This window comes from Numenius arquata, chromosome 7 (assembly GCF_964106895.1).
Source record: "Numenius arquata chromosome 7, bNumArq3.hap1.1, whole genome shotgun sequence".
Classification (NCBI taxonomy): Eukaryota; Metazoa; Chordata; class Aves; order Charadriiformes; family Scolopacidae; genus Numenius; species Numenius arquata.
This window is the reverse complement of record NC_133582.1, coordinates 42,404,648-42,431,419: the sequence shown is the minus strand read 5'-3', so window position 1 is coordinate 42,431,419 and position 26,772 is coordinate 42,404,648. Positions and strand designations below refer to the sequence as shown.

Below are 26,772 nucleotides of genomic sequence, written 5' to 3'. Positions count from 1 at the left end.
AGTTACTTGTGTTCTTTGAAAGAGAAGTCCACTGCAGCAGTCCTGCCCGCACTGTTCTCTCTATTCTCGCTTCTTACCTTGTGTTTCTTCAAGATGAAGTGTTTGTTGATCTTGCACAGCTCTGTTTTGGAGAATGCAGTTAGTTCAGTGTCCGTTAACACTTACAGTCATGATGTTAGAGAAGCAATTACAGCTCTCGCAAATACCCTTGCCAATAACTCCTCCTGCTTTACAATTCAACAGCTGCCTGAAGACTTTGCTGTGGTGTATGGTGAGGCAGAAGGTGAACTTTCAGTGGGGGGAGTCTTCCTAAGGATTTTTATTGCCCAGCCGGCCTGGGTTTTACGGAAACCAAGAGAATTTCTCATTGCACTGTTGGAAAAGTTTACTGAACTACTGGAGAAAAATAACCCCCATGTAAGCTGATTTTTCTGATTGTGCTTTCTGAATTTGTTCAGCAGTCTAAAGCTACTAGTCTTTTAGTATCTGATTAACTTAGATTCTTGCACTTTCTTCTGAACATGAATGATTTTATTTTTTTGGGTCTGCTTTCTGACTCTCTGTAAAAGCATGTTGATATGTCTAGGCAACTTCTGAATGTGAGACAGTGCTTTTAAAGTCCCTGAAGCCACAGAACTAGTTTCAGTAAGTTTTAGAGGCTTATTTTATGGTAGAGATTGAGGCTTAACAAATGCAGTGTCCTTAATTATTCCATGACTGACCAGCCTAAGAAAATGGCGCTTGTTCTACACTGCCTAAAAATTTTCAGCTCTTGACACTTCTAGTGTAGTTCTGCAACACCAAGTTCCCACTCTGGTGTTTGTTATGTGACCTATACAAGGCTGCCACCTAACGACTAGTGTAATGCAGTAGAACTAACGTTACAGTTTGAATGAGAACAATGTTCAAGTCGGTAACTTAATGATACTACTAAAAACTGAATTTTAAACAGCGTTCAGGCAGATACTGGCTTAGACTTGCAGGGAGGCACCTCACTGGCACATTGAATAAACCAGACATCTTTGTAATAAAGATGGGGTGGCAGTTTGTAGCGGTATATGCAGAACACAGCACGTGTGGCGAGTGCTGCTGCACAGACTGCAGAACTCTTTAAGGCGTTCAGGCGCTCAGCCTAAACATGCGCACTGCCAGGCTTCCACTGAGCAAGGTAACACGTGGGCTGCTGTGCACGGAGAGGCTGCAGCCTCTGTTTCTCTAGATAGTGGAAATAGAGCTTAGAAACTTCTGCGATCGGTGTTCATGAATCTAGTGAATGTCTGCCACTGTTAGAGCTCATCACACTCTTCTAAACTTCTTGTTTTAACAAACATTAAGGAAATAAATCTCTAATGCAGAGCAATTGAGATATGTTACTCTTACGGTGATACATAAGGCTTTACTGAGTTAACATATTCTCTTGGTTTTTGGTTTTCTGCAGGGGGAAACTTTAGAAACCATTACCACAGCAACTGTGTGCCTGTTCAGTGCCCAGCCTCAGCTGGCTGATCAAGTTCCTCCGCTTGGTCATCTTCACAAGATAATCCAAGCTATGAACCACAAGAACAATGCCATTCCTAAAAGTGCCATTCGTGTTATGCACATACTGTCTGACAATGAGGTACTGAAACGTTGAAGTGCTCAAGGGGAGAAAAAAGCATAACTGGAGTTATCTGTGGTGTTCAGTAGTGTTCCTGGAAGGGCATTATTCTAACTATAAATACTGTGAACCTGGTGAGCAGGGATTTGTAGCTAATTAATGCGGAATTGATATTAAAGACACTGATAAAGTTAGGGTCTTGGCTGACCACATCTACTATGACTGTCCGGCTTAGCATAAAATAAAGTACTCTGGCTGTTTCTGTCTCTCTATAGCTTTGTGTTCGAGCAATGGCATCCCTGGAGACCATTAGCCCTCTCATGAATGGAATGAAAAAGAGATCGGATATAGTTGGCGTAGCCTGTGAAGCACTTAATCGAATGTTTCAGAAGGAGCAAAATGACTTAGTAGCCCAAGTAAGTAGAACATTCTCAGACTGTAAACATGTGATATTTTTATATTTGGTATCTAAATTGTTAATAAGAACTGAGATACTGTTCAACTTAAGCGTCTGGGAGGCTTCCAAGAAGCCATCTAACTAATGTGCTTTTCATGTTGGAGAAGTCAGTCCTTCATCCAAACTGCAAACCAGTTCTAGGAAGTTGTCTGAGCATTGATGCTTAATGCATAGGATAGCGATGGCTTGTGTCTACTGAGAAAGCCTAACTTAGGAATGCCAGCTAATTCAGCGGAGTTTATACCTAGACAGAGCAGAGCTGCTGGATGCTGGCTTTGTTTTCTCTTCTACATATTGATAGAGCTCAGGAAAAACTGACTAGCTAAAAATGTGCTTACTAATAGCTGTTGATACTTTTGGTTCACAGTAATGCTAGTAATGTAAAACATCTGTATGGAACTTCCTAGTCCATGTTAAGACGACTCATTTGGATATGTTTGCAGGCTTTGAAAGCAGATTTGGTCCCTTACCTTCTAAAGCTGCTTGAAGGTATTGGTCTTGAGAACCTGGAAAGCCCTTCTGCAACAAAAGCTCAGATTGTCAAAACTCTGAAATCCATGTCTCGCAGCCTGCAGTACGGAGAACAGGTACGGACTGACAGGTCCTTAACTGGCCTTTGTACACTTGGAAGATCGAATTCTGAACATCCCTTGTTTGATCTTACGGCTCTCGTGCATTATTTCACCTGTTATTAACATTGTGTAACTGCAAAGTCATTGTGGGCTGGAAGGTCTCCATCTCTTGTGGAGAGTTCACTGGTTCAATGCATGTGAAAAGCATTAATAAAGACAAACTCCAAGTGGGAGAAATGTTCTGTGAGCTAGTAAGGCTTCTACTGACAACTCTTCAGAACTTCAGTTAGAGATGCAAATGTCTTTTTGTTTCCTGGATAAATCCTGTTGTAGACAACTGTAGTGGTGTTATGGGTGTATATCCAAGTTGGTAAAATTTGTCCCAGTAACTGTGCTAGTTCTTGGTGCCTTTCCCTTCAACCTTGTGTTGAAAACTTTCTCAAAGGGAGGGAAACTGGGGATAGGTCTTTCCTCCATATTGCCCCTGTCTTGCTATAGTACAGGAAAACTCCTGTTCTGCCTAAGCTCTAGACTTATGGGAAGTGGCTGCTTGCAGGGTTGCTTTTCCTTGTCACCTAACTGGGGAATAAGGGAGAAAGTCAAGCAGCTAAATGACTTTTCTTTATGAGCTTTTTGCATTAAGTGTTCAGCTGCACAATTCAAATGGAAAAGCAAGTTGATACAGTCTCCTTGGAAATAAGTTATTCTGTATTGCAGCCTAAACTACTGCCACGCTGTTTGGAAGTCCCTTCAGAACAGTTTGGTTCTAGAAAATGGGTTTGTTCCCGTAGAACATGACAAATGTCACTTGCTCACTGTGTTAAATGTCTCCAAATGCTGTAGGTGAATGAAATTCTGACTCGTTCTTCTGTGTGGAGTGCCTTCAAGGATCAGAAACATGACTTGTTCATTTCTGAGACACAAACAGCAGGATACCTCACAGGTTAGCAACCCTTTCCTGTTTGTCCTGAATCACCCTGAGCTGTTACTTAATTGTTAGACTTGATTCCAGAGATAGTGTTTATCCTCAGGATCTAGTGCCATCATGTGGTCTGAGCGCTCAGTGCTGTAAAAATGCAGTAAGTTTTTGAAACACTTGGCAAAAGCCAAATGTTTTTGTGGTTGAGAACATATTTCTCTGTGTGGTCTTTGTACCTACTTCTAAAATATCAGAGCAATGGAATCTGGACACTTGCGAGTCCTGCAAGTAGCCCGTAGTGCTAAAGCAGAGATGTCATCAGAGGTAATGAATGACAGTAACTTTCAGTGCTTTCTCAGGATCAGTCTGTTTCGGTTCTAGAACAGATTGTTTTCCAAGGTTGGGGGAGGAGGAGTGAAGTTTCTTCAAAATCACTTAGACTTTGTATGTATTAATTGTCATTGAATGTGAATGATGCTGCTTTAGCGTTGGGCGTGTAGTTGTAGCATCGGAACAGTCTGAATGTTAATAGCTGGGAGCGTGAGGCCGTGTTCCAGTCAGACCCAGTGCGCTGGCCTGGGCCCTTCTCGCATGGGAATGGCCATGTGCCTGTGTACTGGGAGCTTGTGGCCTATACTGGTGCACCCTGGGTGAGTCCCCTGCTGGTGACACCAAGACTGAAATGGCACCCCAGGGTTGTCACCTCAGTCCCACTAGCAGTGTAGAGAAGCACTTTAGCTGTGCACGGTGCTGTGTGCACACGCAAGATAGCAGCTGATGTGAACTTCCTTGCTGGTGATGGCAGAGCCTGGACACAATCCCAGAACAGTTACGTCAGAGCAAATCACGTTCCGGTGGTTCCCCCACTCACGTGCAGCACTTCAGACACAGCTTTAATGACTGCATTTTGCTGTATCACAGTCCGAAACTTCACTCTCACAGATTAGTGGCTGTATCTGAAAATATTTCATGTAAGGACATTGTAGCAAACTTTGTCTAAAGCAACATATGATGCGGACTTCTGACCCCTCAATGGCCACCAGCTGAACAATCATTTGGTCTTAAAAGTTTAGCCTCCCAGGTAAAGTTTTGGAGTCCTTTGTGAAAGGCAATATGTGCCGCGTGGATGGAACTTCCCTGTCTCATCCAATGTAGGAATCCCAGTAAAGCTTTTGAGGGTAACTGAATTAATGAGATATAAATCAGATGGCCATACAGACAGGAATTTTTTTTTTCTTGCAAGATACTAGCATGTTTTTTGAGAAAATGAAGCAAGAGCCTTTCAAGTCAGGAATTAAATATTCTAGAAGCAGATGTTTAATATTTTGAGAGTAGGTATGTCGCAACACTTGTGCTTTAGCTCTGGAGTTTTCAGTTTATTGCACCGTTTAATGCCACTTTGACAAAGAACACTTGGTACTAAATTTTCTTGTTATTTCATAAATACTATAAATTAGAAATATGAAATAAGTGCTGCCTGATTGCTGGCTAAGAACTGAAACTACAGCAGACACGGTAAGGCTGGAGACTGGGGGCAACATAGCTACCCAGTTGCCTTAAGGCCTGTGCTGCATTTAAATTGCCTAGTGTTTAAGCGCTTGCAAATGTAGAATGAAGATGCTGTACAAATGCAAGGTATAAATGGAAACCAAAATACAAGCTTTGTTTTTTAACCTGCCTTATCTTGTATTCTGCCTTATCTCTTGCTTCGAATTGCTTTGCTATTTGCACTTCCCTTGAAACTTCCCTTGCTTATTTCTCTTCCCTCAGGTGTCTCTTCTCCTTCCCTTCTAACTGGCAGCAGTCCCCTTCACCTGAGAAGTGGGCTTTAGATCTGCTCTGCCAGGCAGCTTGCTAACTTCTGTGTAGCTCTCTAAAGCAGGTAGATACCATCTCGCTAAATGCACCCTGCACTTGCTGCATTCCCAGGAGTAGCTGCATGTCATAAACCGTAACGAGTGTTAATGGTGGTCCCAAACTGCACAACTCCGATAAACTTGCCACCCTCGAGCACACAGCGGCAGAAAACTAACTTGTGTTGCCTGACGCTACTGCTGGTACTACAGAGAAACTAAACTTCTGAGGCGTGTTAGGAATCCTCCACAATGGAAAAAGTTGAGGGACAAGAGAACTAATGGAATTTTTGTACTAGGACATGTAAATGTGGGTCTGGCTCTTGGCAGGTGCCACCGATGGGCTGGCAAAGAGAAGTCCCCTTCTGAAGCCAGGCAGGTTTTTTTTTACAAAAGGCACTGCTTGCTTTGCTCTCCTGCTCGCAGCAGTAGTGTGGGACCATTTGCAAGGAGACAAACCATGCCCTGATGTCACGGCTCCGGGCTGTAGAGTGAGAAGGGAAGGTGGGGCACGAAGGGATAGTAAACTTAGGAGAAATGAGTGAGGATGACTTAAGGGGGTGGGGAGAGTAAAGGACGGGGCAGAAGGTACTATGTTGAGGATTAGCAGTGTAGGCTGAAGGTCTAGTACCAAGTTGATCGCTGTATTGATGCAGGAAAATGTGGAGGGTTGGCAGTTTGCTGTATTCATTAATCTGGTGAGAACTGCTGTTGAAACACCTCATGCTGCAATATGAGTTTTTATTGCATTTGTTGAAAGTTTCCTTCAAAGCCTGGAGTTTAAATTTAATCTCATGGAGAGGGGCTTTTTCTGTAGTGCAAAACTGACCGCCCCTATAGTAATTGCCATAGAGATTTATTAATGGTAAGGAGTTCTCTGTCTCTGATGCCGAGCTTGTGTATACCCAGAATGCTGGTACTTTTTCTAACTGAAGGCACAACAAGAAGCATACAGCAGCTCTGCTTGTCCATGTGGCAGCCCATTGAGTTTCTTTTAAATATCTGGCCGGGAAAACCATTGTGCCACTGAAAGCATAAATGTGGAGCCTGGTAGTGGAACGTGTGCCTGAACTCGCTTCACTTCAGCGGCAGGTCCTTTCCTTGGCAGAGGAGGGCTGCCCCCTCTTTATTCCCACATCCATGGTGGTAGGTGAGATGGGTAATGCTGGGGGTTGGAGTTCTTTTGGAATTTAGTTGGCACATCAGAATAAAACACGCTGAGCAAGTTCAAGAACGGTCTCCACAAGCTACTCCACTTAGTGGGCTAAGATGCCTTAATTGCTAGTGTTCCTAGATTCCAAAGGATCTAAATGAAAACTCTTAAATGTTCTTGTTTAAGGTGTCTGGTTGATTTGATTGGATGTATTTGAGCGCTAACAGAGGGAATAAAGCTGTTTGGTTGCTCTTTAGAATCAAAACTAATGGCCGATATTCTGTTTCCTTCCCGAAAGGCCCTGGAGTCGCTGGTTACCTTACTGCAGGGACGACGTCATCTGTAATGCCCAACGTACCGCCCCCCGTAGACAACGAAGTGGGAGATGTCAGCTAAGGACTGGAAATTCTTGTCAAAGAGACAGAAAGGCAGACTGGCCAGTGATGAGGAACAGCACTTTCCTCCAACACATTGAAGTGAACTCACTGCCTTTCCAAGTGTTTAACGACAGTGTTATTCCTTTTTCTATGACTGTTTTGGTTTTTTGGTTTTTGGTTTTTTTTAGGAAAAAGTCAGTGATTCTAACTATCACACTGTAACACAAGAAAGCACTCTGTGGATCAGCTCAAATGGGTACACGAGAATTTTTTTCTTGTTGTACATAAGCACATTTTGTTCCTTTATATTTGTTTACAAGACTGTGAATCAAACTTTCCTAGTTTTTATATTTTGTGAATTAGCATGACTGGAGTTGAGCTACAGTCTAGAGGAATTGGGCTAAAATCACTTTGACCTCACCAACCCTCCCCCGAAATGGCATCCCTTCTTTTCCCAGTCTGATGTGATCACTCCCATTGAACATGACTTGCAAAGGGTTTGTCCCTGCACCACTTCACTGATGTCCTTAATCATTAACATTATCTTCTTCCTGAGATCGAACAGCATTAGACATTCGTATGTATAACTGGCTTGACCAAATTGACAAAGCTTCAGCAAAAAAAACCTTAAAGTTGACATGTTATGTAAGAAATTAGTGTAATTGTGAAATGTTCTATACATTATCCAGTATATAAAAACTTTCTATATTGAGTGTACATTATACAGATCATTCATATGTACATAAAATTTTAAAATAAAGGGAATTAAGAGCCTTGTTAATGAGATAAAGGTGGTGTTCTTCTGTAGCTGTTCTTTGAAGGTATGGGAGATGAGGGCGGTCAGAGACCTGCATTTGAGTGTGGCTAAATAGGATTCCTGGGCTTTCCTGCTTGGAAGAACGTGTTGTGCAGGTTTTGACAGCCTGGAGCAGAACTCCAGAGCCACTGGTAGCGGTATGGTGTGTTGTGTCTGAAATGCATTTCAGCTGCTGACTTGCTGATGCTCTCAACTTCCTAGGAAACATTCTTGGCAGGAAGCAAGAGGAAACTAAGACGGATGGAAATATAAAAAATAATTATTGCTTTCTCAAGAGAGATCACAATTTTGTTCTTGGGTATAATGAATTGATATAAGGTAAGAAACTTACTTGCAGAAAGCTCTCAGTTTTAGGTGCTTTGGAACCGTACCACCCTGACTGACTTCAGCAGCCTGTGTTGGTTCACCATTCAGCTGAAGGCTTGGCCCTGGGCTCAAGGACAGAACTGGCTCCAGTCTCATCCTGGCAACTGAGCCAAACAGGGCCTCTTCTCCCCAGGCTCCAGCACTGCTAAGGTGGTTTGTTTGCTCGTGCAAAAACACCTGTATCCTTAAGCTAATTGCTGATCAACGCTATGTAAATTGAAAAGCGATTGTCCTAACTTTATAGGAAGCAGAATTACGCATGGCACAGCATGCTGCGATCTGCCTGTATGAACGCTTCTAAATAACTGATGTCAAAGAGGATTGTTCCAGAAGCAGAGCTGAGGACTTCCAACCTTTGAGAACTTCACAAAGGTGAATTGGGAATAATTGGCAGAGCCTGCTTTGGTAGCAGAGGAGGGCAGGAACTGTCCTGTGCCAGTCACAAAACTTCAGCTCCTCAGAAGGGAAGGTGCCACCTCTATGCTTACCTTTAAGAAAGGGTGGGGGCAGCTGAGACCAGGAGGAGGCTTGTGAGGATGCCCAAAAGGAGATGCGGAAGGATGCAAGGGAAGACAAACAGGGAGCCTGTAAGGAAAAATGTGAGGAGGTGCATCTGGAGAAACAGAGGAGTAGGAAGCAAGGAGCAGACAAACTACCACATCCTGCCCCCCAGCCTCCTGTGCTGCCCCCAGCCTCACAAGAGGGGAGGGGAGGAAGGGAGTGAGTGTAGCATCAGTGAAAAGCAGGGCAGCTGAGAGCAGGAACTGGGAGAAGAGAGGGTTGGATGCAGCTGAGCTTTGGAAAGGGAAAAGAAAGGCATTACCCTAAGTGTTTAATTGCCATTTAATAAACAATTAGAAGTTTATCCTAGCTTGCAATAAACTAAATTGGGTGAAACTGCTGAGTCAAAACTGCTTTGCCTACAATAAAAGGATAAAAAGGGCTTTGGCTCAGAGAGAATAAAGCACTTCAGGCTTGTTAGAAAATAGATTTTATTTAGTGTTATAAAGAACCCAGACAAATTCTGGTACTTACATGGCATCCTGCAAATTTTTAAAAGTAAGTCTGATTAAGTGCAGTAATTACAAGTAAACATAGAATATGTATTGCTTCAAGCTAGAATGAAGTTTTTGTATTCATCCAATTTTACCTTAAACATTATTGGACTGAACAAAATCTTTCCTAATTCTTCCATCCCTTTGAGCTGGCTTTATGCTGCGGTTTAGATTTTTGCGGTTAGTTTCTTGGACTGATCAAGCAGTTCCCACCTTGCAATTGTTGAGAGATGAACTTCGTCGGGCCCATCTGCCAGGCGCAAGGTCCTCATGTAAGCAAACCTGTGTCACAAGAGCTGAATGAGGGGGAGATTTCGAATCCTGCTGCAGCGGCAGCAAGCCCGTCCGACCGCAGGAGTGCGCTGCGCTCTTTGTGCTATAGCCAGCCTTTCAGCAATAGTCTCTTTGAACGCGCGGAGATACTGCAGCAAAACCGTCCCGGCACGATTGAGGTGTGTGGGCTGGAAATTGAGAAGGTTTGCTTCTCCCCAAGGCCGTAAGGGGTAGGACTGAGCTTTAGAAACACAGCCTCTGCCGCTGATAAAAACTATTTTAGGTCTAGTGTCAGCCTTTTTTTTTTCTTTTTTTTTTTTTTTTTTTTTCCATAAGGGTAAAGCATGTAACTGCATTGGAATTTAATTAGAACAATTGCTTTTATAAGTTTTATAGTTTAAAGGCATATGGACCATTATTTCAGGCTACCTGAGGTGAAACAGCATGTACTGAATGTTATAAAATTATCTTAAAAAGAACACTTAAAATCTACAGCTTTTACTCACATAAAAGCCAAAGGAAAATCCTGGGAAACCCCAGCTCCACCACAGACTTGGATGGCACAGTCAATCACTTTAAGCACAGCTCGAGGGACAACCACCTTGGTCATGGCTACCTGTAGTTGGAAGAGAACTTGCGTTACCAGGAATAGTTTCACAAGCAACTGGAAATATTTATCCAACAGTTCTACTAAAGATGGGTATCTCACAGTACGTTACTTCCTCTTTGGATTGGATGAGAGCGCTGCTCTCCCTGTCCCCTGGGTAAGGTAAAACTGTTTCCAGGAGAGACGGTCACCCCTAACTATCTCATTGTATTTAGACAAATGAGCTGCTTTTGTTTTTTCAGATTTTATCAGATTTTTCAATTTTATCGGATTGATCTCAAAGCTTTTACCTGAGACCACGACACCCAAAAGCACATCTTAAGACCATCTATTTTCAACATGAAATAGAAAGGATAACTTTTAGCCATAGGTTTTAGCCTATATTTCAACCAGTTGAATGCACAGGTGTGGCATCCCCAAGTCCTAGCCTAAGCCTGGCAAAGAAAAAATTTACCTCTTTTCTTGCTTTTCTGTTGCCCAACATGTCGATCTTGCTGGCTGTTTTTAGGGTAAGCAGTCGAGCCTGTTCTATGCTGAGGCGGCATTCAGCGATCCAGTGGGCAACAACCTCCTGCGGAGACCAAAGCCAAGAAGCGGAGAAGTCAGTGACTGCTGCCTGGTGTGACCTGCCCTAAGGAAGGTGCGTGTTCAGTCATTTAGAGACACCCTCGTGCAAATTAAAGCTAGTTTGACACGTGTAATCTAATATGAGGAAAAAAGGAAAGAAAACACTTGACTTGACAGAAATACTAAAGACGGAGCAGTTCTTTTCCTGGCAGGAAGCAGGAAAAGGGGAAAAGCTCCTGGTTCTGGCACACTTTCACTTCCTGGTCAGACCCACTGCCTGCTAGCCATTTTCCTGAAGCTCTTCAAAGCCTGTGTTGTGCTCCCTGCTTTCCTTTAGTCCTACCAGGACTCGCAGCCATCTCTCTGAGTAACGTGTCCTGGTACACAGAAATTGGGGGTGAAAGAGAAGAAGTTTTGGTTCTGTTTAACTTAAACTAGGGCTGACAGTGTGTTACAGAGCCAGGCAAACAGCTGCAGGGTGGTGGCTGCTGTGTCTATCTTTTCACATTGATGATAAATGATCCAACTGAAGTTATGGTCTTGGCAGCCTTTCCCTTTTCCTCTTAGATAATTCCCTTCTGCAGCCAACATACCACAAGAGGGAAGAAAAAGTTCATGTGATGCTTGTCAGTGCAAAAGCCATTTGGAGCCTGCACCAGCCTCACGCACACGCTCCTGCCCGGAGCCTGGATGTTGGAGCCTGGGCGGCTGCAGGAGGCACGAGCAGATGTGCAGGGCGAAGGCTGGGAGCTCAGCTTAGCTCATGCCAGCAAAGGTGGTTGAACCCGGGTGGAAGTGTCCAGACATGCTTCTGCTGCCAACACCTCCCGGGGGTGTAACTAACTGCTGTGGGGGGCGGTGGTGACGGTCACCTTGTTACCCAAGGCAGCCAACAGCCTCACCTCTTCCTAAGCTGGCTACACAGCTGGCCATGCAGCTGGCCCCCAGGTCTCGCCTGTGGATTCATCAAACACTGGATGTACTTGAAGGAGCTTCTGAGAAATGGAGTGTGCCTCATCCAACTCTGATTAATTGCAGGGAATGGTTGTGAATGGAAGTTTGGCAATGATGTGACTGGAAGATGGATATGTGATATTACTCCCCCTGGATCTGTACAAACAATTTTCTCTAACCTGTGCCAGATACTAATTCAGTTTCCTCTTTCCGTTGCTTTTACTTGCTTTTTCCAATAAGGTCATCCTATCTGCTGGATAAAACTAACAAACACTTTAAATGGGATAGGTCAACTACTAAACGCTGATGGTTTCTACAAAAAGCAGACTCCCATTCTAGCAAGCTCTCTCTCTCACACAACAGTATTTCGATTCCAGAGCGAGATAAGACCAAATATCCCAATACGGCCTTGGTTTGGTCTGTACTGTCATAAGTACTACTACTTGTAAAATTTTTAGTCAAATTTAGACTCTTGAGTGTCTTTGGTAATCATGAATGGAGACGTCTAGGTGACAACTTTGATACAATCTGAAGTCACCATTTTTGTGTAGCTAGAGAAACATTAGCTGTATGCCTGAAAAAAATACCTGCCCAAACTGATTAGTGAAAGCAGAGAAGAAAACCACGGTGACAATACCTGTATTCCAACCCAGCAAAGGCTACCCAATTCATTGCAAGGAAAAAAATAACCCTGTAGGTTACAGTGAAAAAAGGGAGCCTTGCAATGTGATTATTTTTTTTTTCCCTTGCCACCTGAGGCATTGGGAATAGGGACTCAAGGTTAGGACACACCTATTGCAGTGTCTGTTATTAGAGTCGCAAGGTTCTGTGTGGGCAAAACAAAGGGTGATGGCTGGAGCATATGAATTGACACAAAGAGGGAACACACTTACGTGGTGATACAGTTTCTTGCCGAAAGTCTCCCTCTGTGCTGCGCGCTGGCACATTATCTGCAGAGCGGTTTCAGCGGCACCAAGGGACCTCATGCAGTGATGAATCCGGCCAGGCCCAAGCCGACCTTGGGCTATCTCAAACCCCCTGCCCTCACCTGGATGGAAAGAGAAACAGGCACATGCAGACTCCTTGGTTCCCTCTTGAAATGATCCGTAGCTCTAAGCAGAAGCGGCCTCATAACACCAGAGGCAGAAGCAAGCTGCTTAGAAGTTTATTTTGCAGAACTGATGCTTGTGTATTCCAACTATGTGTACACTGAGACACTGTTAATAATACTTACAGAACAAAGCACGCTCTAATATGGTTTCTGAGAGGGTTTGATTTACTTGATTTAAATTAAATGTTGCTAATCTTACATTGAAAAAATGTAAAAAAATCTCATCTATGAGATTTGGTATGAGAATCTGGGGGAAGACTTTGAGGTTTCCAGGTCTTAGGGCTACCCAAGAGAGAAGCTCTTTCAGCAAATAAAAATAGCAGAGAAGAAACAGAAGAAATCAGGATTTATAGCAAGTGAGAGAAGTGGAGCAAAGTTCTCCCTGCAGAAGGTCACAGTGCTGGCCTGCTCATTCCTTCCTTCTTTTTTTTTTTTCCAGTTCTGCTGAGCCTGCAGGCACCCACGCTTGGATGGCCATGGACTAGAGCAGAACAGTCTTTTTCAAAGTCTGCAAAGTCTATGAGAACTGGTTTTGGGGAAAGAACGCCACTGACAGTTTCTGCTTTGCTCTACTTCAGGGAAGTGATTTTCACGTGACGTCCGCAGCTACCCTGCTTCCTTCAATCACCTTTCGGCTCTGAACAAGTTACATTCAAGCAGCGGGTAGACTGCTAAAGGAAGAACGGGCTCCCTCTTACAGGGCTTTGAGACAGTGGTTCAACTGACCATAGCTGTTTACAATAACTTATGGTGATTCATAAAATAAACCACCATTTCATAAAACTTGGTTCATTGCCGTATGTAATAAAAAGGAATGAATACAGAAACTCACCCAGTATTATATTGGAGACAGGTACTCGCACATCATTGAAGTGTATCTCAAAATGGCCTCCGTGGATCTCATCTACAGGGATGGAGAAAACACAACAGCAGGGTGAAACAAAGGAGGATAAAAACACAGGCCTTCAATCCCTACCCCTTTATCTATATATGCATTTTACCGATTTATTTCATATACAATATTTATTAGTATTACTGCAGCTTCTGAGACTGCTAACAAATTAATACACATATAGCTGATAAATATTATCACCTACCCAGGTAACCAAACACTGAAAGAGGTCTTATCAACTTCAGCCCTGGAGTGTCCATGGGAACAATAATCATACTGTGCTGCTCGTACCTGATCAAGACAAAATGCACAAGTGAAGATTAACTTTGAGCTTCCCTCCTGCCCCCTCTCTCCACTTTTTTCATTTTCTATCAATTTAGCACTCGCATAAAGGCAATGTTGAGATTTACCTACACCGATTGCAGCCAGCCTGCCTGCCTGCAGCTTGGCATGCATCCTACAACACTCCTCCAATCACTAGTCAACAAGTAAAAATGGCACCACGACCGACAAACTACTACTTCTGTCGCTTCCATGCAAGTTCTTCTGTACCACCCAGTCCATTTCCTTCCCCCTATGCCCCCCCAAGCATTTTTCTTTTTTGTTCTCAAAACATGTTTATCATCATCATCATCTTGGCTTGCCCAAGGTTTAGGAAAAGAATCCCCATGTTTAAATTCCTTCTGAATATTTAAGGTCAGTTAGCAGTCACACATAACTGGAAGTGACGTGCCTGAATTCAGTCTCCAGTTCTAGCAAGTGCACTATCACGGAACCCCCTCCATGAACTTCTGTTCAGCTTCAAAAAGCTCAACAGATGCCACTGGACAAGCCTTCCTGTAAGCAAGTTTCTGTTTACTTCTTAGTGGAACCCAGCCAAATCTAAAAACTTAAGATAATCAGTGGAATTTGGGCTAAAATCCAACTTAGAGATAAAAATGTTCCAATTCTTTTGTATTACAAGCCATGTGATTTTAATGGAATCAGTCACAAAGCATCTTATTCATCACCTGCATAAGCTTTTCTAAAAGGCAATTTTAGTTTGGTAATAAGAGCTGAACAACACACTTAAACAAGAAGAGGGAATTATAATATTTACACATATGGGAAGAAGCAGGTCGGATTAAAGATGTGCGTGCTCTCTGCTCACACAACTTCACATAACAAACATCTCACGTTTCAAACTTAAGTTTCTATACCTACAGATAACTTTGTGAAAAACGTGGTAGATGATAGATAACTTCAGGTCACTGACGTGCCACTTTGTACTCATTCTGTTCAGGGAAGCTCTGAAAAGTCTGCGGTTTATTATCATTTAAGCAAGCAATTCCTACTCTTGTTAATTGTTTTATGAAATTCTTAAGCAATTCTTACTGTTGTCAATTGTTTTATGAAATAATTGTAAGCTAGAGGTAGTTGCTGGTTGAACAACTGATGCAGACTAAAACTAATGTGACCAAGTCGGTGAACCCCCCAAAATTTCCTGATCCAATTCACCCCCCGGTTGGGCGAACACTAGAGATAGTGCAAGGGAGGGGGGAAGCATGTGGATGCAACTGGCAACAGTGAAAAGGTTGGGAGGCTTTAGTCAGCAGCAGCTGACAGCAAAAGAGGAGCTTGGTCAGCAACGTTTTTCTCTAAACAGACATATGCAAAGGTTTAAAAGTCCCCCGGAATTCAGGAGCACATCCAACTGATCAAGGTAACTAATGGTATTTCACTTAACAAAATTCTTGCAAGCAGTGACTCTTCCACTAAACAAATTTTAGGTAACTCTGAATCACGTGGGAATCCTTACCTGGATGCTGAGGAGTTTTTGGTTTTGCCCATTACAATTGCAACTTTGCAATTTGGGTTCCCAGCACCTTAAAAAAGTCACAACACAAAAACAGTTCTCAATTATAAAAATCTCAATGTAGAATCAAATGAAGTTTCATGCGAATAAATCTTACTCTCTTCCTTTCGTGATAAAGGAGCAAAAGCATGCAATCTGCCTCTGTGTTTATGCTCTGAGTAATCAAACTGAAACAAAAGACATCTTATTGCTCAAGGGAATTGACTTGTGGGGAGAGGAACGATGAAAAGCCAAACATCCAACCCCTCCCAGATCCAGCTCCATCATCTGTTCCTATGAAAAGAGAACAAGAAGGTACTTGAAATGGAATCTAATTACTTGTGTCTCCATCACGGCTAAGCAAATAAGTGTGATTGATACAAAAGCACACCTGAAGGTAAGATCCTGCCATTTCAAAAGCATAACTTCTTAAAACTATAAAGATTGGAGAATCTATGTGGGAATGAAATGCCGACCACATTAAAACCAAATTATACAAATAAGGCTGTCAAAGGGTTACCATGATGAATTTGCTACTACTTCAGCATAACTTCTCTGGAATGAAGGTTTTTTTCTCCTTTATGCAAATGACTTTAGTTTGCACTTCAAAGAAAGATCTGAGTGAAAATCATTACCTGAAAATAATCTGCTAGCATTTCAAGGCACTGATAACATTATTTGAGACATGTCCTAAAGAAAATTCTACCGTTAATTAAAATGGCATCCTATTTCTAAGAGCCTTAATCCTCATGTCTTTCTCTTTAAAGGTTTCTTAGTACCAAAGCATGCTCTCCTTCCTTTCAAAGTCTCAAACAGACAATAAAGCTACAGAAAAGGCGGCAGGATTACACCTGATGGATGTAACAATCACTATTTTTTTTATTGCTATCTCAATGCAGAAGAGAAGCTTCGCAGAGATTTAATTCAGGATTTGATGTGTATCAACTCGGTTTGTTTTGAGGTCAGAAACAAAGATGACTTTTTCTCTGGCAACTCTTATCACAAGGTTTGGGAGCCTCTGGTTTAGACAATACAACAACCGGGCTTTGAGCTGAGCTACTTCCTCCTAAGAACGGCGACTGTGATGGCCGGGAAGTGGGAGAGAGATTTATCTCATGCTGATAAAAACAGCCAGCAGTCTGGCCCTCAAAATGGGCAGTGTACTTTCCTCTTTTGCAATATGCTATTCATCCATTGTTTTCAAAGTGGAGAGTTTTTTCGTGGCCCGTGAGCTGTACAATGCTAACGAGCTGAAATATCCGACTGAAAACCTGAGGTGGGGGGAAATAAACCAGCTTGGAAAAAAAAAAAAAAGGTAACTCTCAAACGGTTGGCACACTTGGGCAACTGCACCAAGTGGGTGACCAACCCCAAAACAACATAATGTATGTTTGCGATGTACTACCCTGAAAAGAGAAATGCTATACCCTCAAGGAGCATTTGACTCTTTCACAGAAGGTAAAGAATTGCACAAGGGGTATTTTCTAAACCACATTTTTCTTGAAGTGAGGTTTACAACAAAAGATACCTTGACTTTCTGGAATCCCTACAAAAACTGTTTGTAAACAATTCTCAAGTTACATCCCTGCTTCAAAAAAAGGTAAATTTCACCAGGTTGTATGAAAAAGAAAATCAGAAGAAGCTTCCATAGTGAACTTAGTAAGGACTTCACTAACAACTAAACATCTGGTTAGATGTTCTAAATCATGAGCACAAGTTTCTGGAGGGCAAATGAATACCTCCGTTTCATATGTACTTATTACCATCCAAATACAGCAAAGGAAGGCAGATTCCTGGCCTTTCCACTCCTTAGAGTGAAGTTCTGAAAATCCAAGACAAATTTTACACAACTTTGACCCGTAAATACCAGGAAGAAGTTCTGGTCTAATGCGAGACTTGAAAGACTCCAGTGCTTTGGAAGAAACAGACTGTCTGGATGGAATAAATCCCTTTTTTCTAAATAGCATTTTAACATTACTTACAGAATTCAAAGAAGCTGCTGGAGGATGGGGGGAAGAGCCATAGAAGCCTGTCGTTTTGGCAGGATTCAGAAGTAGTTTTGCAAGAAACTCACACATGAACAAATAGAAATAGTAGAGATTTTAGAAGGTCAGTTTAAAGCATATTTCCATATTGATAAGCTTTTTAATATATATGTCTGCACAACCTAGCCAGAACTTTTAAACCACAATGCTGCTACATTGGGAAATACTGCAATTTTAACTACCATATTATACTTTTTAACTCTTCATGGCACTCACATAGGCAAGGACAATATTTTAAAATGTGCTTAGAGGGTTGGGTTGATCACAATCCTAGCAGAATTCTGATCTTTGCTATCAGGGGCTGTAACATGCTTCAGATTACTGACCTTCACACAACCACCTTAGATTCTTTTTGGTGGTGAGTACTAAATGTGGCACAGACACAAACAGAACAACCTTTACTTAAAGAAGCTGCCATATAACCTGGTTCCAGAAGCCAATAGCACTTAATTCTTGCAATCTAGTTATCTATTTTTCAGCGTACAGCCTTCAAATTTTTGGCTAAGATGACTAAGGCAGCATAATCTACCACTTGAATGCCCAGAATACCTATGAACCATGTTGGCTGCTGCACCGGTGAGCCTGATGGGTTACCTCTCTCTGTTAAAGATCAGGGGTCTGCGGTGATGTTACAGCCTTGGCAGCTTCCTAGAAAGGCACTGATAAACACATGTTCTGGGCTCTCCTACAGGAATAAACTGGACCGACTAGGGTGAATGGCAGTGGGGTATTGATTATTGTAATATGGGGATCTTCTAATGGAGAAAAGTGGACGCCCCAAGAGCCTGCAGTAACTTCTATCCACTAGCACAATGTATTCCATAGTTTTATCTCATCTTCTCCAGATAACACTGCTGGCCATCTGGTTCACATAAGATAAAGACTATAACGTAGCTGCCAGCAAATTGGCTACAACCAGTAAAGACAACGCTGGGGCTCTGCAACTAATCAGCAAGGGCTATGCCATCCTGCCACTGAACGTGGCTGTTAGTCGATCCCAGCCTCAGATGGTACCAGTCAGAACAGCTGCTCTCAACAACATGCGGGAATGTTTTTTTCCTCATCTTCATTCCACTTTTACACAGCCACAAGCGCTTCTTGGTTAAACAAGATGCTTTGTCATTGTGCATTCCCTTTTACTTATTAAATACCTTTTGTTATTTTTGAGCCTATAGGGCCATACTGAAATCTAGTATTGCACGACGGTATTATTTCTGTACCCTGACCGGAAGGTTCTGTCCTCCTTGCACCCTGCAAAGTTCCAAGGAGCTGAGGTCCTGTAATAAACAGCACGGGATTTACACGAACTGCCTTCCTACAGCCTGCCCACAGGACCTCTTAGGCACTGGTAACACAACCATCTTTTCTGCAGGCAACACACAGATATTCCTCCGGGAGCTTTCTCAGTTGTACCCTGACTATTCTATCTTGTTGGAGACCATATTGAGGCAAAGCCCATTCAGAACTTACTCTTCATGAGTTTCACTTATTATTCATATGATTCACTTATTTTTGAGATATAGCTCAGGCCTCTAAGCAATGGCATGACTAGCAAGAAGCAGACATGTTAGAAGCAGCCCAAATGTCTTATCTGCCACTGTGAAGAACACCACTGAACTGCTGCGATAGCTCAAGATGAAAACATTGCAGAAATATGCACAAATATTGCAGCATTCTTTCTCTACACTTCAATTCCTCTCCCAACCCATTTTTCTTTCTCGTTGTGAATGCAAATGAAAGTAGAAGAGCATGAAAACATCTGCCCATTACATTCTTAGCTGCCCATTTTGAAAAACCTTTCCTTTCACATATTCCAAAATAGTTGAAGCACAGACAGATGGCCAATCCAGCTGTGGCAGGTGCATCAATTTAGTCAGAGTGCCAAAAGCAACACCTCACCTCTGGTCAGCTCAAAATCTCTCTCTGTTGCTTGGCATCAATATTGCATTTACTGAAATCCATTAGACTGCTACAGGATACAGGATCATTCAAACAAAACAAAAGCTCTGGAAGATCATGGAAGGCTCCTGATGCTCTGCACAAGAGACCAATTTGAAGCTGTAGAGATTGTGGAAATTTAAGATCCAGTCATTTTAGGAATTCTTAGCACAGGTAAGTCCATGCCTCAGTACAGAAATATTAATGTCTGCATATAAACTGCAGAACTTCTCCATCTGCCCTTTCCTTAAGAGTTTTGACTCTCTGTAATGCAGACAACACACTGCAAGTGGAAGAAACCTCATGGATGGAATAGCATCTTTTTATTTTTCTTCTACAGTATCTTCCTGGCTTGCAGTTCCTACAGAAATATTATCAAACACTAACTTGATTATGAGTCTGACTGGAAACATTCAAGTCCCTGAGAACTCTCCCCCAGGGTGCAGGACTCTGCTTATACTCTGGTTAACAATTTACCACTTGCTTTCACATATTTTTCCTATCATCTTCCTGCTTTTGTTCAATATCACATACCAAACAAGCTACCTCCTCCCTCTTACAAAACACAAATTCATCTTCCTATTGTATCCCCTGAAAAGTTACTTAAAAATAGTATATAAGGATACCTTAAAACCTTATATAAGCAGCCATCAAAAGCACAGTAGTGTCCTGAGGAAAGAATATAGTGATGCCCTACAGATAACTCTGCCCTGGACAAACCTACCCCTCTTTCTCTCCTTTTCAAATTTTAAATGTGTGATTTCATAAAAGCCTTTTAACTATGTAAAAAAAACCTACATTTGGACTTCCAGGAATAAAACAAACAACAACAACAACAGTGAAATAGTAAGAGACTCTTGACCTTCCAAACAACACTGGCATCCTGGTTGAACAGGGAGGAATGTAGGAAACGTATGTGTTCAGCAGAAGTTTCCAGGAAAACAGGATTGCTTATTTATTTATTTTAAAACTGGCAAGTCAAAATGAAAGTGCAACTAACTTCCAGATGAGGGTGTGGTGCTTGAAGACAAAATGCAATGTGTCAGACAAATTCAGATCATTTCACTGAAGCACGTCTCAATTGCGGTACCTGCTACTAGTCTGCTGACAAAAGGAGGTTAGTTTTGTTTTAATATTTACTACTCTGTATATTAAGTGTGATATACTTATATAGAGAAGAACAAGGATTTGCTCTTAGTTAAATTGGCTTTACAGGGAGACATAACTTCACTAAAGGCACATGCTCATTTCCAGTCTTAAAATTTGATTTGTTCAGTAGAAGAACAGAATACTGCGTAATTTATTAAAGAAAAAATATGTCTGTTTAAACGGGATATTAGCTTCATTCAACAGGCATTCATACAATCCTGTGTTAAGTTTAAACGCACAGAAACACTGAATTTGTATATAAATGGAAGGCTGGAATAATAATTCTGCAAGAAAACATGCAAAGCTGTCTTTTAATATATCTATTAATATACCTCCTAGAAAACAGTACTTGAAAAAACAGCCGACGTTCTGAACTGTTGGGGTACTTGTGGGCAGTTTTGTATGTGTTAAGTTTCCTTTTTGTGCATAACATCCTGAGTAGTCACCAGCTGTAAGATGCAGTGTCCCCACAGCAATTTGATTCTCTAAGAAATTCCACGTGGGCATACAGCGGTTCGCTGTGTGGGACAGAGACTAAACTAAGCCTGTCCCACCGCTGTATGGCAACTTTATGCAATGGACAAGAAACAACATTCACTGGAATGACAAATCTGAATAGGTAATGTTAGCCAAAACAGAACTGTGTTTTTAAGGGAGAAATATCAATTCCATTGTAGATAACTTTGTTCCCGTCAAGAACTTTGGTCAGCCAAAAGCCTATCAGGCAGCAGAGCATGTTCCTTGTCACAGCCAAACCGCTTTGTGATACACAGACTTCTTGAAGTTTGCACTGAAATGTTGACTGTTTTGCTTTCAAGCAAATTTGCCAGTGATCCAACTTGATTAAGCATTCCCAGATGGATTCTGCAATAAGTGTTTAGAACCACAACCAAATCTTCTCAGTTTAACTTTTAATTTTCTTCTAATCTTGGCTAAGTGGATTAAACTCTCCCTGCAGCAGTTTCTTCTTCAACTAAAAGAAGATACATTTGCTGCTGATGTCTGAATCTCTCGCAAAGTACTGTGAAGCTGCAGATTACCCTTGCTGAAAAATCCTACTAACAGCTTGTTAGGCATAGACTAGACATCCCTTGCGGAACTAATAAATGGAATTACTGTATTTTTCCATTCTGCGATCTTCATTTAGGGAAGAGTAAATGACACATTACAAGACTTAAAATAAGAGTAATCATTGTTTAAAGTTTAACGGGAAGTGTTTTGGAATATTAACAAAATAATCCAACGAAGTCATTAAGGATAAAACCAAATCAAATATTAATTTCTAACTAACATACTTTTTAAACAATTTAAATAGCAGATTCACTGAAAAAAAGAAATCAAGCAAAACCAGAAATTATTGATGTCTTCCTATTTAATTGGTCTGCACCCCTGAATATGAGATCTGTCAGTAACTTTTTTCTCCTGGTAGACAGAATATATTAAAATGTTTTTTTAAGAGCTACTGTTTATAGTAAAGGTTTGGCAACCCTTCATTGAAACCCTTGTGTAAAAGCCAAAAATGGTATTTGGAGTTTTTTCAAGCTTGAAAAAGCTAAGCTTGAAAAAGCTGCGGGGCAGAATATCAGATAAGAATCTGCTTCCAGTAACATTGGCTTCAAATTCTGAAACACTGCAGATGATGAGAAAGGGGGAATGTGATTTTTATTCCCAGCAACTTTTTGCTGCTGCTGTTAAGAAATCTTAATCCCGTTTATTTCAAGAAAACAGGGCACTGCAGAACTGTAGTTTACAATGGAAAAAAATTCAGCAAATCAGTCAATGAACACAATTACAGGAAAAGAAGAAAATACTGTAGGACATGATTTGGTTAAGACACAGTCTGAAGATAAGAACACTCAAACTTCAACCCTAAGCTGGCAGTTAGAGTACAGCCTGTGTGTTTACGGAGTAAATCTGTCATGAGATAGTACTTGGAAAAACAGCAGAACTTCTGAGCTGTTTGGGTACTTGTGGGCAGTTTTGTATCTGGTAAGATTCCTTCCCGTCATAACATCCTGAGCAGTCTCCAGCTGTAAGATGCGGTGTACCCACAGCAATCTGATTCCGTAAGAAACTCCACGGGGGCATGGCTGGCTGTGTGGGACGGAGACTAAACTAAGCCTGTTCTACTGCTCTTCTGCAACTGACTGCACCGCTGTGCTTTATGTAATGGGCATATATATATATGTGTATATTGTACTCATATCTCAAATTTGCCAAAATTTATGATAATACGCACAGAATACTACTGCTTGCCTCTCAGCTTTAAGCTGTTAGTATTCCTTATCCACTGTATTGCAATAGCACTTACAGCCTTGAACTGGTACTCCTTTGCTTTGCAGAGGCTGTAGAGAGGAAGGTGTCATTTCAAACCTACGAAGGTACAGAGAAATTTGTTTTGCAATGCAGTATTGTCAAACGTAACTAAGTCAGAGCAGTTTAAGCAATGATGGCTCCTCAGCTGAGATGTGGAAACCAGTGAGGTACACTCCAAGCAGCTTGCAATCTCAAACAGTAAGGTTAATGAAAGCATTTCAGTTGAATCCATTTTACTTTGCATTGCATATACAATCTGTCAGTTACCCATTTCATGTGAGAATTTGTGATGGTCTGTTCTGCCTCCATCACTGTTTAGGTCTGCTTTGATTATTTACAAATGCATTCTCAATATCCAAATTCTTTAAACTTGAGAAGTATAAGCAACCCTGAGGAAGGGGTTTAGGTTTCAACAGAAATTTTAAAACTTAAAACCAGTATTATAACTTTAGTGTTTCCTTCTCCCCTGATTTTTTTTTTTTGTGTCTTGTAGCTTTGCCATGGGCTGGGATATGAATAACTCAACTGATTACTGGATTGAGGATGAGGAGGATCATCTCAACTCTGTTATAGATTACAATACATATGAGCTTCTCTGTGAAAAAAGTGACGTGAGAAATTTCAGTAAATTATTCCTCCCTGTATTCTATGCATTGGCTTTCACTGTTGGAGTCGCTGGAAATTCATTAGTGGTCGCAATTTATGCCTATTGCAAGAAACCGAAGACTAAGACGGATGTGTACATCATGCATCTAGCCATTGCTGATTTGCTCTTGCTCTTTACACTCCCTTTTTGGGCTGCAAATGCAGTGCAGGGATGGGAACTTGGAAACTCCATGTGCAAGCTCACTTCTTCTCTCTACACCATGAATTTCAGCTCTAGCATGCTGCTCCTGGCCTGTATCAGTGTGGATAGATATAGGGCCACTTCCAAATCCCAGGGTCAGAGAAGAATTGGTAAACGCTGCAGTGTTACCTGCACCTGCGTCTGGCTATTTGCCATTTTCCTCAGTATCCCTGAACTGATATTTAATCAAGTCAAGAAACACAATGACAGGAATGAGTGCCTTCCTGTGTTCCCAATGAACATGGAAACACTCTTAAAAGCAACCATTCAAATCCTGGAAATTATCCTCGAATTTCTGCTTCCTTTCCTAGTAATGCTGATCTGCTATTCAGCTACTGCTCGAGCAATCTTTAGATCTGCAAATACTAAAAAATCTAGACCTTTCATGGTTCTGCTGGCAGTAGTGGCTACTTTCATTATTACCCAGCTACCTTACAACATCGTTAAGTTCTGGCGAGCCATAGATATCATCTATATGTCAATTACTGACTGTGATACAAGTAAAACCATAGATGTTGCACTCCAGGTCACCAAGAGCATAGCTTTGTTTCACACCTGCCTGAACCCTCTTCTCTATGTATTTCTGGGTGCCTCTTTTAAAATGCATATTATGAAAATCGCAAAAAATTATGGATACTGGAGAAGACAACAACAGAACGGAAGACCTGAAGAAATTTCTATGAATTATGAAGATCATACTGAAGAAACAATTAGTTTCACTATATAGACTCTCCATTACTTTCATTATCTTATATAACCAAGGGAACTATTTACTAACTCTGGGGGTATTATTTCAACAGCTGTTTCTCTGCAAGTGAACTTTCAGATTAATTTCTGAACCTACAGACTAGCAAAGTGGACCATGCTGATCAAAATTAAGCATCAAGCAAGAATACTGAAATGCCTAGAGACAACTAGAGATATCTACTAAAAAAGAAAAGATAAAAGAAAACACAATAAAAGTCAAACACCTAAAAAACTGCAAGATTCAAATTTAAGTGTCACAGTACGAGGCAATTACATAGCTGTGTAATGAACAATCTGTACATGTCTAAACATCTAATTAAAACAGAAAAAAAACCCATCAGCAATAACACAGCAGTACAGGAACTTTTGTACCAAAACGTAATAATCTTGTGTTTCTCCAGCTATTTTGAACAATTTTAGAACATTTGCCCAAGTTCCAATTTTTTTCCCTCAGCTGTCATTCAGTAGATACCCTTGCAGCTTGAGATGAGATACCAGTTCCCGGCTGAGAATTGCCGGGGGGCACGGGAGGGGGGAGATTCGCTATGTGTTTCCACTTATGTATAGCAACAACAACATCCCCTACAAAAAACTAACTCTTTCTCTGTAACTACCAAAAATGACCTTCCATCTTTCCTTTCCTGCTCACCCTAAACTTCAACATTCTAGATGTCTGTAAATGTCATGTCAAATGTAAGAAGTGCCAAGGTAGTACAGTCAAAGCATTAGCAGAAATGTAAGAAAAAGTTAAGTTCGTCTTCATATACAAAGCCTGGAATTTCTAGTCAGAATTTGTAAAATGAATCAAACACTGCAATAACTGTATCTGCTAAAATATATGGAGACAATAAAACCAAAGAACACAAAAAGTGCACTGGCTGTCATTTATTCTTATCTTTATGTTTGTTTTGTTTTAGTGGATATTGACATCTCTCGTCACAGGCGTTCATAAGCCAGCAAAGGCTAGAGGCCTTGGTTGATGAATGAGAGAGGTTCTCACCCTATATGAAGTTCATGGTTGGTGGGATTTACAGTTTTTCCCACTAAGAGGTACCAAAGCTGTCCCCTGCCACAGCGCAGGCAAGAATTCCAGGAAAACAGCAGTTTTCCATGAGTCTCTGGAAGCATTTGAAATATATTGACATATTAGCTTTCAAAATGACAAAAGTGGTATTAGAGCATACTGTCCCGTGGGCTCTGACAAAATGCCTCATCTATGGCTTATGAAAGCCAACAAGAATGTCTCATTTTTAGGCATTGTTCCTAGTTACATAATTATGGATTGGAAGAAAAAGCTCTAAAATGTCAGACAAGAAACAACAGTAGCATAAACAAGACACAAGCCTCTTCTCTCTGGATGACAAAAGCTTACAGAATTTCTGCCCAGTATTTTGAGAAATACTAGGGCGTGAATGGGTAAGTCAGAAGTGTTTGACAGATGGTCTACACATACACCATAAATCTGACATATTTAAGTCTTACTGGATTTACTGTAGACATGTAAAGCACCCATGCAGATCATGGTAAGAAACTCCAGTTCTTCCATGAAACAACTTGTGTGATTTATGATTTGTCGTCACAAATACAGAATGGTTGCACCCAGAGTGACATTTTGACCAGGCTGTCAGGCTTCTGGAATTCCCAACCATCCAAAGTCCTAATGTCCTGCTCAGAGTAACAAGGAAAAAAAACACGCCAACCAAAAAACCAAAAACCAAAGCAAAGCAAAGCAAAAAAACCCCACCCCATAAAACAACCAGGCAAAAAAGGAGACTCTAAGGCAGAACTGCATGTATGTGTTTCTCAAACTTCTTGAAATTCTCAAATACCTTTTATGCATCTGTCTTTATGCGAATCTGTCCTCATTATTTTTGATAGAAATAAGACAAACCAAATCATACCTACTGTCTTATGTTTACTCTCCTTTTTGTAATTCATGTAACTAATTTTAGGAATAATATTTTGTGTGTGTGACCTCCTACAAACTTTCCCATTAATTCCTTAGGAACTGCAATACACAACTGAGACACAGACCCAGAGCAAAGGTAGCAGCCAGCAGTTAAGTGACACTCTCAGGTCAAAAGACAAGATACCATTCCTCCTTTTGCCACCAGTTTTGCAGTACTAGAGAAGAGAGCAAGCCCTATCTTCTGGTGAGTCTAGGTATTGCACAAGCATATTATCAGGAGGCAGCTGCCACACTCAAATGTACGTAAACTAAACAATCAATTCTCACTCTAGTTCATAACTCGGTTTATGTAGTTGGCTTCCAAACTCCCAGGGAATGATGATTTTCAAGTCGCTGTCACATATGTTTTGCTAAAAA

General features: G+C 41.3%; 3 protein-coding genes across 4 annotated transcripts in view; 2 read left to right on the top strand and 1 right to left on the bottom strand.

Annotated features, from left to right (window-relative positions):
* DNAJC13 (DnaJ heat shock protein family (Hsp40) member C13) overlaps positions 1-7,713 on the top strand; it is a 48,227-nt gene extending 40,514 nt beyond the window's left edge. For both annotated transcript variants that reach the window (XM_074151023.1, XM_074151022.1), the window contains 6 exons: positions 244-417; positions 1,439-1,618; positions 1,873-2,013; positions 2,498-2,641; positions 3,470-3,569; positions 6,850-7,713. In XM_074151023.1, coding sequence (XP_074007124.1) covers positions 244-417; positions 1,439-1,618; positions 1,873-2,013; positions 2,498-2,641; positions 3,470-3,569; positions 6,850-6,947 — 837 coding nt within the window. In that variant the 3' untranslated portion in view covers positions 6,948-7,713. The remainder of the gene's footprint in view (positions 1-243; positions 418-1,438; positions 1,619-1,872; positions 2,014-2,497; positions 2,642-3,469; positions 3,570-6,849) is intronic.
* Positions 7,714-9,088: 1,375 nt separating this feature from the next.
* The window catches only part of ACAD11 (acyl-CoA dehydrogenase family member 11), a 30,745-nt gene continuing 13,061 nt past the window's right edge, over positions 9,089-26,772 (bottom strand). Inside the window, exons 14-20 of the mRNA XM_074151024.1 lie at positions 15,369-15,435; positions 13,776-13,861; positions 13,511-13,582; positions 12,461-12,615; positions 10,501-10,617; positions 9,946-10,055; positions 9,089-9,448 (exon numbers count right to left, since the gene is read on the bottom strand). Coding sequence (XP_074007125.1) covers positions 9,334-9,448; positions 9,946-10,055; positions 10,501-10,617; positions 12,461-12,615; positions 13,511-13,582; positions 13,776-13,861; positions 15,369-15,435 — 722 coding nt within the window. The 3' untranslated portion in view covers positions 9,089-9,333. The remainder of the gene's footprint in view (positions 9,449-9,945; positions 10,056-10,500; positions 10,618-12,460; positions 12,616-13,510; positions 13,583-13,775; positions 13,862-15,368; positions 15,436-26,772) is intronic.
* On the top strand, positions 20,425-25,286 carry ACKR4 (atypical chemokine receptor 4). Its single transcript, XM_074151026.1, is given in 2 exon segments — positions 20,425-20,504; positions 23,346-25,286. Coding segments are annotated over 2 exon segments (1,161 nt in total). The 3' UTR covers positions 24,427-25,286.